Below are 14,993 nucleotides of genomic sequence, written 5' to 3' on the forward strand. Positions count from 1 at the left end.
CTGGAGACGGTTGAATGTTCAACATTTTTCCCAACTGCCGGTGCGACAGGTCTGGAAATTCCAGGTGTTTGGAAAGAATTTGTTCTGTTCGCGTTGGTTCACTTCCATTTTCGTTGAATCGAAAAACATGACTTCGAGTTTGACAACATGTAAACAATACACATCAATGAGAAAGTGTGCCAAATTTGGTTGATTTTTACCCAATGGTAAAAAAGTTATGCCCTGTTGAATGTGTCGCAATAATTTCGTGTTCGCCCTTTATAACGTACCCTCGATATAGCGTCACTCGATATAACGTACATTTTTCCTTGATATAACGTACATATTTTAAAACTTATTTTTCTGTCACAATTTCTCTTCAATTACGCATGTATTCCATATTTTAAGAATTGAATATGTTATACACAATCTTAAAACGTTCTAATTGGGTTTCTATTGAGGATGTTAGCAATTGGCTACTTCATTGAAGGTTTCGAGAGATTTTTAACCAATTTTATTTGCGTATGATCGTAGTTTATCAAAACCAACCATTTACATCAATAAATAATACATGATCAGTAAGTTCTAACTGGAAACAAGAATTAAAAAAAAAAAAACAAGAATTAATAATATTGATGTGGCCATCGATGGATGGTTTCGGGACGGCGAAATCTGATTCTCTGGGCTGAATTACAATGTTTAAGTTCCAAGGAATGCTGTGCAACAAAAACAGCATGTAAAATGCAATCATACTTAATAACAATCAGATACAGTTGCTTCGCGAAACTCCGGAGTTAGGTTCTTCGATTCACAGATATTTTTTTTTATCATTCTAGACGTGTGGCTCATCAAATTACATCAACCATATGATCTATGAATTATATTGAAAGTAATGCGGACACATTTAACTCCGTTATCGCATATTGCGGAATTCAGTTCCCTGGATTGATGATTAATTGTAAAGCTTGCCATCATGTGACCCATGAAATGACGTTACCTTGACGACCTACCAGGAATCCAGTAACGTTTATCAAAAATTTGATTGTTTTCGTATCCTATCATGTGCCACATCAAACAAAAAAGAGTGAGAAATCATATTTGTGGTTATACGGACAACTGTGCACGTTTTACGAACAGTTTGGGTATTTAGGAAACTGGTTAACGGAATGAATAATATTTTCAAAAATTCTTCCATCAGTCAGTTAGTCTATGGTAATGATTCAAGTTTTTAAACTGCATTTATTTGATGAGGCGTATACGGTGTGAATATAAAAAAAAAACATTTTACGAGCTCAGACAGAATAATAATTGGTTAATGGCTTAATAATTAGGATAGGAAATAGAATATTTTCAATATAATACTATGATAATTGCATTTTGGTTTAGATTTAAAATTTAATTCATGTAAGCAAAAAGGAATAATTACATGGAACCACATAATTTTCTTATAAGAAAAGTTGTTTCACACTGCTAAATGGGTAAGATTTTAAAAATTAGTTACGCTTTGTCAAAATTCTACAAAATAAAGTACCATGAACAACGATATAACGTACAATTCGATACAACGTACATTCGATACAACGTACATTTTTCGATATAACGTACAATTCGATACAACGTACATCAAAATGTATATTATATCGAAGTTTACCTGTAGGGGAACATGGGGAGACTTGACCAAGCGCAAAATTCTATTTTCGGCTATGGCGTCTCCTATTCGATTCTTAATTTTTTTTCAAAAATATTTTTATACTTGTTTCGATCCCTTAAGGTAATTTTGAAAGTTTGGAGTAAAAAATCCTTTCCTTGCAGAAAATATTACGTGATTAATAAATTTGCATTAAATGATGTAATTTTTTATCAAACTTTGTATGGACATATCTACTCGATTACTAATTACTATTAAAGGACTAATATACCCTCTTAATCCTTGTGAAGCAGTCAAATGATTTTACATAAACTGGAACATTGGAATAGTTATTACTAGAATTCGCATGAAATTGAACGCAGTAACTAATGTTGGGGAGACATGACCAAGATTTTATGGGGAGACTTGACCAAGTGGCGATCAGCTGAAGAAAAATACAAAATTCCTAATATTTATTATGCTTTGGTACCTACTGTTAATGTTAATCACGCCATAAAAAAACCCACCCCAAACATAAGTCTTTATATTTTAAAATTTGTAAGCAAAGTTAGCAATAGTGGGACTGATTTCGTGACCTGTGAACATGCAATGCAAGCAGTACAGTTAATCCTTAAAAAGAAATGCATTTAAAAAAATCAAAATTTATCAAATGCAACTCATTTATATTTTTTACTGCTACCTAAGGATCTCGACAATAGGGAAAAAATAAATACAGTATGTTTTATGTCATTATTTTTTGTTATAATTTTTCAAAATTCTCTTGGTCAAGTCTACCCACGCCTTGGTCAAGTCTCCCCGCAATGGGGAGACTTGACCAGAAAAACGATCACAGAAAAACTTTTGTAACTTTTCAAAAATTAAATTAAAAATTCTGCAAAAAATCATGAAGACGCGCAATAACTTTGCGCATTATATCTGAATGATTTTTGAGGGATTGAAGGCTTTTTTAGAGATTTATGCAGTTTAGCTGAAAACCTGGTCAAGTCTCCTCATGTTCCCCTATCCCGTTTAGGACAGCCTTGAATGGTCCATCTGTCTTGAAATCATATGAATCAAATTTATATAACTTCTTCGTAAGACACTGGAGTAGTCGTTTGTGGCCAATCAAGCCCTCCGCTGTCACTCGACATTCTTCCGTTCGACCAATCTGAATAGAGACTTTTACGTTCGGAAGGAACGTCGAAAGGCTTTGAAGTCGGAGATCATCACTGTTATCGGCGGATGCGATTGCTTTTTCTTCTCATTGGCATTATGCATAATTCGAGGAAATTCACAAATTTCGTCGGTTTAACATTCGGATAAAACATAGAATGAGTTGTCAATTTTAATATTTGGCTCACGCCATTTTTTGGAGACATGTTGGAAGAATTAAATATTTTTTTCGGCTGAATTATTCTTGAAAGGTGTTTTAGTCATGAAAAAGACTTATTGAGTAGAAAAAGTAGGTAGTCTTGAGAAAGACTGATTGTCCTAAAAATATAGGTAGTCTTGAGAAAGACTGATCGAGCGTAAATATAGGTAGTCTTGAGAAAGAGTGTTGCTGATGAAAAACTCTAGGTTCAAGCAGGTATGAGTGTTGTACCTTTCATATGAAATTAGTGTGGATAAGATCGGTTTAGCCTGGAATATAAGATTCGGTACTGCGGGCCTCGATAAATCTTGAAAGTTTGAGCGAATTCTATACATTTTATTTACAATAAATGTAAAAATTGTTTGAAATTGCAAATTGAATCACGACCTGCGGACCCTTCGAAGACTGCGAGGCTGGCGATAAGCAGCAGAAGGCTGAGTGGAGTGGAGACGACTTCTGCATACAGCAAGAGACAACAAGGCTCTAGCTTGAACCGTAAGGTAAGTACGGGGCCGTACACAAATGACGTAGCTTTTTTTCGACGGTTTTTGACCCCTCCCTCCCCTCTCGCAGCATTTCGTCACAAAACTTTAACCACCCCCCCCCCCCCCCCCTTGTAAATAACGTAGCATTTCCTGCACCCCCCCCCCCCCTCCTTGCACAACACAACGTATGTTTTTCAATTCTTTTAAATACATGTGCTTACAACATGTTTGACGACTTTATAAATATTTTCATTATAACAGCAAATTGCGTATAAAATAATCCATATCATGACAAATATAGTATTAATAGCTTTGTTTTGAATTTTATGTAATGGAGCATGAAAAGAAGTTCTCTCAGTTAAAGATTCTGCAGCAGCCAATGATTCTAAGATGCATACGTTCATCTAAATTACTAAATTTTGTTTGGTTGAATCCGAAGAGAAAATTGAATTAACTAAGTTAACTAATTAACCAAACTAAGTCCACTAGTTAGCAATATAAGCTAACTTATGTAACAAGTTAAATGCGCATACAAAATGCTTGAAATTCCGGGAATCGTAAAATTTACCACATCAAAAACCGCTTGAAAAGTAACTTGTGTGAATTTAAATTTATTTCTCTTGGGAATGGAGGAACATTAAATAGTTTTCTCTTATCAATGGGTTTTGATGCCCTTACAAAAAACTAAATTTAATGCTACGTCGCATAGCTCCTGACCCTACCCTCCCCCACGCCACACTTCGTCATAATTCGGTATACCCTACCTAAAATGTATACTCCTGATATGTCATTTATGCACGGCCCCTAAGTAAAAATTGATGAATAATTAACAAATCTGATATCCGGTGTTAATTTAAAAATAATATTTTTATCTACTTACATTAACGGCTTGAACCACATTACTCGATTTTTTACAAACATCTCGTAGCATATCTGTGGCATTAGTCATACAGGAACAATAGTCGCCATATATTAGAAACGGCTCTCGAAATTCAAGAAAAACCGCACTCAGTTTTATTTTTGAATCTGGTTGTACAGCTCCTCGCAATTTATCTAGAAATTTTTCATGAATTTCCACTAATTCTTTTATACACGGAAATATTATTCGTAACACATCTTTTGTGAGGACTTTTTCCAATGGTTGCATGAATTTACATTTTAAAGCTATCAATGCCTCCAGATAGTTTGATTCAGTTTCGACCAACTCTTTAAGAACGAAGTCCCTTTGTTCGAAATTGGTTGTCGGTGCAAGCTAGAATGACAAAAAGCAATAGGATATTTAAACCTACATTAGATTTTTTTATTTTCACTTACCTGATTTCTACCTATGTTTTGAATGGAACACAAATCTTGATAAACTTCTTCTACCTTAGTATCGTGCTCCTCGTGACCATCACAAGCAATGTGATTTACAGTTCTAATTGTCATGCAAAAATAAAAGAAATAAAACAAAGGATCAAATAAATTAACATACATAGAAGCACAATGTTGTGAAACAAATGAGCTAGACCAGAAAGCGACCATAAAATATATCGCCGAATCGAGCAGAACTTAGCAATTGTGTTCGATTTATGAATATCCATGTTTTCCGTTGGCAATTAGAACATTTCGACACAAGAGCAATAGTTCAAAAGACGTAGAAGTTTTTGCATGCATTACTATCAAAAGAACCGATTACCGTATTTTACACAGGAAAACTGAATTCGATTACCGTATTTTCTACAGCACAACTGTCCGAGAAGAAGTTACTTTTATTGTTTTTGCATCATGAAGAATCCGCCAATAAAAATGTTCCCAAAAACAAATTTTAACATATTTTTATATTTTATTCTATTTACAGTCAAAGATACAATTTTGCTATAGAAACTATTCTAGGACTAGCTTAGTCCTGTCACTAAGTTAGTGTCCGATTCTGATGAGACGAAGTCGAAACGCAAATTCCATAACTAATTTAGTTATAGGTTTTGTACTTTAACACACCCAAAAATGGCTTTAAACCGCTTGGATATAAATTAAACTTCGTCTTTAACAAAAGCGTTTATTTGTACTTGTATTAAAAAAGTCCAACTGACAATTTGTCTAAATGAACTAAACTAAACTAAGCTAAACTATACATAATTAAACTAGTGACAATACACGACGACGAAACTGCGAAGAATTCATGACGAAGTCAAAAGTTTCAGCAAACTCGTTGAAGCGACGCCTCATTGCTAAAATTGGACTATTGGTAGCGTAGCTAGCGCTGCGCATTTCAGAATACAGCAGGGCTCGAGGGCGAAGAGAACGGCTAGGCGCGTAAAGGCTGATTTGCGCCAGTAGCTCCGGATCATCGTGTTCAGCCAGCAGAATCTTTGACACGAAGGTAGCCTGCAATGCATGTCTCCGGCGTGTTAAAATATTAAGTCCTAAACGACGACAACGGTCCTCGTACGGTGGTAGGTTTAACGGATCGTTCCACGGCAATTCACGTAACTCGTATGAAATGCTTCGATCCTAAGGCTCCACGTTGCTTGATAAGGGCACCAAACGACGTTTGCAAATTCCAATTGCGGGCGCACCAGCGATCAATAAAGAGCCTTGAAACACAGAGAATCACGAAATTTGTTGGAAATTTTGAAAATAAATCAAAGAAATCGATTGGCTTTGTCGATGGTCGTTGAGACGTGATGAGTATACGTTAGATTTTCATCAAGAATGACTCCTAGATCCTTCAAGTGATCAACGCATTGTTGCTGAGTTCCTGCGAGTACGTTTCAGCTTTCGAAGAGTATTGTTTGACCAGGGCGTCTTACTAGGAGGCTGACATTGAGGCAGTGAGGTCACAACACAGTTCAGTAGTAGTCGCTTTAACACTCGCTTGGGCATGCAGCACAATCATATTGCGACAGAGAACTGCGCAGCTTTGCAAAATCAGTTTTGCGAAAGTTGACGGTCGACAGAAAGAGATTCTATGTACTGAAATGAGCGAATAGTGGCAATTGAATTTTCAAGCGCGGGATGAAAGTTTTCAAGTGGAACAATGACGCTGGATGCTTCATTGAAAGAACATACAGGTATAATAATCTCACTAACAAAGACGAGATCCAGAAAGTATGACTGGTGGTTGGGAATCATGCTTACTTTTTTTTATTCAGTTCGTTTATTTGATAGGTACAAAGACGTTAGCTTAGCGGTGCCAAATTCTTTTGTTTTTTACATTTTAAATACTTGAAACTAGGAGGTTACAATGTTTTTTTATATTGAGAGGAAGAATTCTACAGCTATCTTAAGACTAGAAATACAGTTCTATATACAAGACTGGGGGCAAACGATTTTTTTATGAAAAATGTTAAAACAAGGAATCCAGTTTGATATTCAAAAGGGGAGGAATAGTTTTTTACGAAACATTTTACAGCTATCTTAAAACTAAATATACAGTTTGGTATACAAAAGGGGGAACAAATATATATATGAAATTTCACAGATATATTAAAACTAGGGATACAATCCTCTTTACAAGATGGGGGACAATAGTTTCAATGAAGAATAAAATTAACAGCTATCTTAAAACTAAGAATGCAGAATACAAATTTGATTTTTTTGAAGGAGACTTATGCTTGGTTAAGATATTCAAAGGGGGGCTTATTTCCATCATCGATGTAGCAGCAGTTGTATCAAGGACAGGGGAAAGAAGGCGTATATGATGACATGGAGAGAAGAGCAGAACTTGTAACTTTCGAGCAAACGGAAGATCAGCGACACAGTGCCTTGTCAGTAGGTCGTCGAATACCGGGTTGGCGGGTGATATTCTTCAGACCCGCGGGGAAGTTATCAGACCATCGAGTCGCTCTCGCTTCAGCTTCCTTCTATGCAGGGCGATGGCGGTCGCATAGTGGCACTCTGGCACTGGTCGGGTCGACAAGGAAGGAAAGGGAGCTTCTGGAAACGCGAAATGAGCCCAATACGCCGCAAATGCGCATCCAATGTGTAGTGGTTGGACATAAGCCGGGACATTACACGTATGAAATCCCGACCCACATCCATCCCCCTGAACCAAGGCTTCGTTGGTACCTTCGGGACAATAGAATGCAACCATCGTCCAAGTTCCCCATTACTCCACGAGTTTTGCCAACTGTCGAGTGTCCTCTGGTGATAAATACTGAAAAATTCCTTGAAGCAAATTGGTGTTTCGTGGATGTCACCTTCTAAAGCGCCCACCTTTGCTAAATAGTCGGCTTTTTATTACCCGGGATAGAGCAATGAGAGGGGACCCAAACAAAGATAATCTGGTAAGATTTTTCAGATAACTTGCGCAGAGACTCCCGTATCTTCCCCAGAAAATACGGGAATTGCTTTTTAGCCTTCACTGCACGAAGAGCCTCGATAGAGCTGAAGCTATCCGAAATGATGAAGTAGTGATCTGTGGGCAAAGTGCCGATGATCCCAAGGGCATAGTGAATAGCGGCTAATTCGGCGACGTAAACTGAAGCAGGATCATAGAGCTTGAATGAAACAGTGACACTATCATTGAAGATACCGCAGCCAGTGGACCCATCGAGGTTTGATCCGTCGGTGTATAACATTTTGTCGCAGTCGACTTCTCGGAATTTATTATAAAATATATTAGGGATCACTTATGGGCGTATATGATCCGGGATTCCACGGGTCTCTTCCTTCATGGATGTGTCGAAGAATACAGTTGAATCAGAAATATCAAAGAGAGGGATACGGTCGGGGTTATATGAAGAAGGATTGATGCTCTGTGCCATGTAGTCGAAGTACAAGGACATAAAACGGGTTTGAGAATTAAGCTCGACGAGCCTCTCGCAGTTTTCAATCACCAACGGGTTCAAGATATCGTATCGGATGAGCAATCGATATAAGAGTTTCCAAAATCGATTTTTCAGCGGTAGAACGCCCGCTAACACTTCGAGACTCATCGTATGGGTCGAGTACATGCAACCCAAGGCAATGCTCAAGCAACGATACTGGATTCTCTCTAGTTTGATGAAGTGTATGTTCGCAGCGGAGCGCACCCGTACTCCATCACGAACAATATCGTTGTTTGGTATAACCTGATCAGGTCTCCTGGGTGGGCACCCCACCATGTTCCAGTTATTGTCCGGAGAAAATTGATCCTTTGTTGGCATTTTTGTTTCAGATACCTATTGTGACATCCCCAGGTACCTTTAGGATCGAACCAGACCCCGAGATATTTAAATGTGAAAACCTAATTGATCGTGCATCCATTAATCGAAGCTGGAGTTGCGCCGGCTCACGCTTCCTAGAAAATACAACCAATTCAGTTTTCTCCGTGGAGAACTCAATACCCAGCTGGAGAGCCCAAGTAGACAAATTGTCCAAAGTATCTTGTAATGGTCCTTGCGAATCGGCAGCTTTGGGCCCTGTAACGGAGACCACTCCATCGTCTGCAAGTCGCCTTAGAGTGCATGAATTGACAAGACAATCATCAATGTCATTCACGTAAAAGTTGTAGAGTAGGGGACTTAGACATGAGCCCTGGGGAAGACCCATGTAGCTAAATCGCGATGTTGTTAAATCGCCATGCGAAAAGTGCATGTGCTTTTCAGACAACAGGTTTGGCAAAAAGCTATTTAAAATAGGTGAAAGACCATGCTGGTGCAACTTCTCTGACAGAATGTTGATAGAAACTGAGTCAAAAGCCCCCTTAATATCCAAGAAGACTGATGCCATCTGCTCTTTGTTAGCATAGGCCATTTAGATTTCAGTAGAACGCAACCCAAGGCAATCGTTCGTCCCTTTGCCTTTGCGGAAGCCAAATTGTGTATCTCACAGTAAGCCATTTGTTTCGATCCAATTGTCGAGCCAAAATAGGATCATTTTCTCGAACAACTTTCGAATACAGGACAGCATTGCAATCGAACGATACGAGTTGTGGTAGGAGGCTGGTTTTCCTGGTTTTTGGATGGCGATGATCTTCACGTGCCTCCAGTTATAAGGGACAATGTTACCCTCAAGAAACTTGTTAGATGAGTTCAACAAGCGCCTTTTTGCAGTGTCAGGCAGATTCTTCGTTCCGTTTTCTGTACCGGGACAGGGTCCGGACAGATCTTCTTGGCGAAAGCGAATATACAGCGGTTTGAATATTCTACGTTCTCGTTGGTACTGTTTCGGTTACGCATACGTCGAGCCGTACCCCAAAGAGTGCTCATCGCTGTTTCTCTCGTTAACCCGTCGACGAGCCGGCGTCAATAACTGCGTTTTTTGGCTTTCATTAGACTCTTCATTCGCCTTTCTAACGACGCGTACTGTTGATAGCTAGCGGGTAACCCGTCTTCTCGGAAGGCCTTATAGGAAGTGGACTTCTTCGTGTACAGCTCTGAGCACTCTTTGTCCCACCACAGTGTGGGAGATCGTCCTTGGGTATTCGCGCCCGGTACTGATTTAGTCTGAGCCTGATTCGCGCTGTCGAGAATCAAGCCAGCCAAAACCTTTACTCTTCCTTCGGAGGAAGTTCTTGAGTGGATTCGATTTTAACGGATATCGCGGTCGCGTAACTCTTCCAATCAATGTTCCGTGTGAGGTCATACGAGACATTGATTGTTTCTGATGGTCTTGAACCGTTAGCAATTGAAATCACGATAGGCAAATGATCGCTATCGTGGGGATCAGGGATCACCTTCCACCTGCAACCTAACTGTAGCGATGTCGAGCATAGCGATAATTCCAACGCGCATGCGCGTGCTGGTGGTGTAGGAATCCGCGTCATTTCTCCCGTGTTTAAGATGGTCATGTTGAAATTGTCGTAAGGTCTTGGATTAATGTTGATCTATTATCATCGTGAAAACAACCCCATACCGTACCGTGCGAGTTAAAGTCCCCTAGAACTAGTCGCGGTGCCTGAAAGAATTCCGTGATATTACAAAGCGTTCGGTACCCTACCGATGCTCTAGGAGGAATGTACGCGGAATCAATGCAAAGGTCTTAAAAAATAAAAACTTGACAAACGACAATTTCAATGCCTGATGTCGAAGGGAGGTTAATTCGGTTGAAAGAACAGCACTTTTGAAGTAGAATACTTTTAACGTTTCAATATATAGGTCCCGTTTCAAAGTTTTCTGCCGGAAATTTACCCAATTTTTTAAACGTGAATATCTGCCGTTGTACTGAATGGAAAAATTAGATTATTACGCTATCTGATTGGAAATATGTACAACAATTTTGTATCCATTTCGGTAGTATGTACAATTACTAAAAGTAGCGGAAATAATGGATTTTATGAAAGGAGTAATTATCTGATCCATGATTGGTCGGTACAATTCGCTAAAAAAACAACCGTTGCTGGGACTGCCTCCTTTTCATCGAATGAACTGCGACGCGTATAAAAAGGGAACACAAGAAAAATTCGTTAGTTTGTGTTCTGACGTTGTAAGCACAGCATTTGCTGCGTTTTATGTCAGCTCGCATTCTTCGATGGTAGGTAATAGATACCATGACTGCCGCCAAACGCTGATAGCATTTCATTCTAATCATGAAATGACGAGCCAGTTTTATGCATACACGGAAGATACAATGATGACACACCACAGAAAAAGCAGAAAGCTCTTTTTTACAGAGCTGAATAAATAGGTTGGCGATGGGATGGTTTAGTGCGAGAACCGCGCTCTCTTCTTTAAATTATATGTGGCGCAAGGTACGCGTACAGATAAATTCACCACGGCGAGCGTTCCAGAGTGCATCGTGGTGAACTTATCTGTGTTTCCTCTGGCAAGTCGTAGTGCGTACTGGTTGTTTCGTTGTGTAAAGGAGATGGTGTTGGCTTATTGGATGCTGATATTTTGATTTTCTGTTGATGATTTGATACGAGTTTTTTCGGATAGTTTATTTACGAGTTTATAGAGCATTTTTACAATACCAAGGAAACTTCAAATACTCGATCCCGGAGCAAACTGAGAAAAAAGTTTTACGTATCATCATGCTATAAACACAGTTAAATAACGGTCCGTAAAACAGATTATTTGTATCCACATTAAGCCCGGCTTCTTTTATGTGCGGATAAATGACGCAATGTGAAAACTCCACTCTAAGATACCTGCTTGGTTAAGGGTCAAGCATATTATTTATATATATATATATATATATATATATATATATATATATATATATATATATATATATATATATATATATATATATATATATATATATATATATATATATATATATATATATATATATATATATATATATATATATATATATATATATATATATATATATATATATATATATATATATATATATATATATATATATATATATATATATATAACTTACCGAAGTATGGACTTCGGATGGTTTTTTAAAAAATTAAACTATATGGTTTGACGATCGAACTAAGACTGACTTTATTGCTTCATATCGATTAAACCTGAACCTACATATTATTTGTTGAATACACAAATTGTTGGCGTTGCAGTCTGGGTGCTCAGCTGACGAATCATTCTTGGTGCAGGTGCCATGGACTGGACGGATGTGTCCGATGGTTTCGGCGATGGGAACTGATGACGATGAACTGATGAATTGATGACTGGGCTGTATGTTACTTGTGACTTCGTGATTGGAATCATTTTGGAGTCAGGCTGGGTTGCACTTGTAACGATTCCCCCTTTGAGATCCGAAAGTCCCGTTTCGGATGCTGGAGGTTGAACATCTATTTTATAAGTTACGTTTCTGGGTTGGAAACAATTGGGTTTACATCTGATCCAAAGTAATGCTAGGAAGACAAAACTTAATAATGTCGACGCTGAATAACTTCCGAACAGTGTCCAAAATTTTAGATTAAGTTTATGTTGTTGGAGATAAACGTGTTCTAGTTTCTGGCGATTTCCAATGGTAACGTTGTTGATCAATCTCAGGTCACCGAAGTCTTGTAAATTCCATTTAATTAGGAGATTATGAAAAGCTCCTTGATATGTTTCAACAGGTGCGATTGATTCGGTGTTCTGGAATTGCTGATTATTGATGGTGATTGTGCAGTTGGAGATACTGATAAGGAAGTTTCCGTTAAGTGTTCGATTATCTGGTCCACAAGTTGTATGAAATATGCTGTCTATTTCATTTGATAACAGTATTGTGTTCTCGTTTATGAGCTTCTGGATGGTGTGATTGGCGAATGTTGAGTTACATAGTGCGTGTTTCCCTAGAATAATGTGTCGTATGCATTTGTCTTCAAGTTCTCGTATATATGATGACTTTTGAACATAGTCTGATGGGTTTTCAGTGGTGAATATGGTATTTCCGCTTTTCATGACGTGAGTAGGGTAGTTGATGATCATTTGATTATCATTGATCAAAGGGTAGACGTTATAAACTATTGACGTTGTATTTCCCAACTGGGGGACATGCAAGATATAGAGAAGTTGTTGATTTTTAACAGCAATTTTTGTGGTTACATATTGTAGAGCTTCATCCGGATAGTTGAGCTCCACTCCTTGGTCTTGTAGTAGCGTTTTTATTGTTGTAATCTCGTGTGTGGATAAAATTTTGTTGTTGGTAAGTGATATTTTAGATAGCGTGATCGTTTCTTGGATGTCTTCTAGCAGTTTACTTATGATATCGATGTTAAGCATTAGTATAACAGTTTCCCAGTCTCCAATTATTTGTTTGTTACGGTTTAGATTAACGGAAATTAGATTTATAGATGTTGTCAACTCCTGAATTCGCTGATTTATGTTTTTGTTGATTTTAAATTGTTCGTTGTTTTGGTCTATTAGATCGTTCATAGTTATGTTGGTGATCCTCAAATCGTCTGCATCAGGTGATCCGGCTATCCATTTCCATGCTGTCCCTAGAGTGTCCCAGCGTTTTTGGCGGTGATGGTTGAGTGGTTTCAGGCCGTAGAGGCTGGCGTATATTTTTTTTATTTTAAACTTGATTATTTCTCCTAATGGGTTAGTGGTTGTTAGTTTATTATAAAATGTATTTGTCAAGGTGTCAGCCGTTTCTCCTATTGCTGCTAAATCGATCGGATGTATAATTTTCGTGGTTCCAGTTTGAATTCTACATTCGTTTTGTTTGATTAGCAAAACTGGGCTCTTGTGTAAATTTTGTATAACAAGCTGATTTGCGCATAGCGTTGGGATGAGATTTATCAGTAGGCATAGTATGTTGAAGGCTGTTGGTGACATCCCTGGAAATTTGGATGTATGAATTAGTTAGTATTGTTAGTCATACGTAATAAGAATGATTGACACAATATGTGGTTTTATAAAAAAATAGTTTTTCATTGCTTCCTCTTCCGTTTCAATTTATTTTTGTGTAATTTTATGTCTCTGTAATCAATGTAAGTTTTTCGTCTATTCAGTTTTACTTTTTGGAATTTATATCTGTGTTTCTTTTTGTTTCTGATGCCTTGTCTTTTATTGAGAACCATTTCGTCCCTATCTAATGTAGGTTCTTCTGATCTGGATTTATTATGAAAGCCTATCGATTTCTGTTGATATTGCTGAAGTCTATTAACGGTTTCATCGAATATTTCATTACGGTTCTCTAAAATCCTTTCTAAATTAAATGGTCGTTCTTCTCCCTCCTTAATTCCGAAAAATAACTCAACAGGTTTTAATTTAGTTGCAGTATGTATGGTTGAATTGTATAAGGAAGTTGCCACTCTGTATAACTCTTTGTCTGATAGATCATTATATTTTTGTTTGATGCATAAAAAGATTTCAGACAGAGTGGAATGAAACCGTTCTACGATCCCATTCGACTCGCTACTGTTTGAAGGGGTAAAATAAATTTCAACGTTTAGTCTTTGCAGAAGGCCTCGGATTTCAACCGATTTAAAAGCAGGTTCATTATCACAGACAATCATGTTGGGAGTACCGTACGTTGTAAAAAGTTTTGTAATGCTTCGTTTTATGTCTGGGATAGATCGAGACTTGGTGGGTATTAGTATCGCGTATCTAGAAAGTTTGTCTACTGCCGAAAGAAATATGTTGGGCATAGAAATGAAAATGTCTACATGCAAAATATCGAGAGGTTTTTTGGGAATGGGTGTCTCGGCAAATTTAATTTTGTACGGATTTCTCTCATATTTGTTCTCTAAACAAATAGCGCAAAGATTAACGAAACATTGTATCTTTTTCTTCATCCGTGGAAAATAAAATTTTTTTATTAGTACTGATTGATTTTCCTCGGCACCCCTGTGCGCTCTGTCGTGTGTTTCTTCCATGGCTGTATTTTGTTCTTCTGGTGTGCGGAGATCCTGCAAGATAGATTGTGTTAGTTTTACTTTTATGGAATGACTCCGGGAGAAGTATGTCCTGTATGTGTGCTGGAGAATGTTTATCCATTCTTCCGGACACATTATGCAATTTATTCTTGATGGATGTAGGTAATCTCTAAACATTTTTAATGCGAAAGGAACGCCTATTGTAGTTCTTGTAATAGTTCTGCGATAAATATTAGGGAAGATTTGTTCATAAATATTGTCTTCTTGTCCGTCAGATTTTTTCAGTATGATTTGATTTTTGAAGAAGTTAATAGGTAGCTCGGTCATTTGAATAAA

General features: G+C 37.7%; 1 protein-coding gene across 6 annotated transcripts in view; it reads right to left on the reverse strand.

The window, feature by feature from the left end:
• The window catches only part of LOC131690670 (protein vav), a 1,592,017-nt gene that overhangs the window by 868,216 nt on the left and 708,808 nt on the right, over positions 1–14,993 (reverse strand). For 5 of the 6 annotated variants that reach the window (XR_009305611.1, XM_058976597.1, XM_058976596.1 and 2 more), the window contains exon 6: positions 4,344–4,715. Coding sequence is in view for 5 of the 6 variants with exons in the window: in XM_058976597.1 (XP_058832580.1) it covers positions 4,344–4,715 (372 nt within the window). In the remaining variant the exon portion in view is untranslated. Of the gene's footprint in view, positions 1–4,343; positions 4,716–4,777; positions 4,881–14,993 lie in introns of all 6 variants that reach the window. The other variant, XM_058976600.1, reaches the window with a different exon arrangement.

This window comes from Topomyia yanbarensis, chromosome 3 (assembly GCF_030247195.1).
Source record: "Topomyia yanbarensis strain Yona2022 chromosome 3, ASM3024719v1, whole genome shotgun sequence".
Classification (NCBI taxonomy): Eukaryota; Metazoa; Arthropoda; class Insecta; order Diptera; family Culicidae; genus Topomyia; species Topomyia yanbarensis.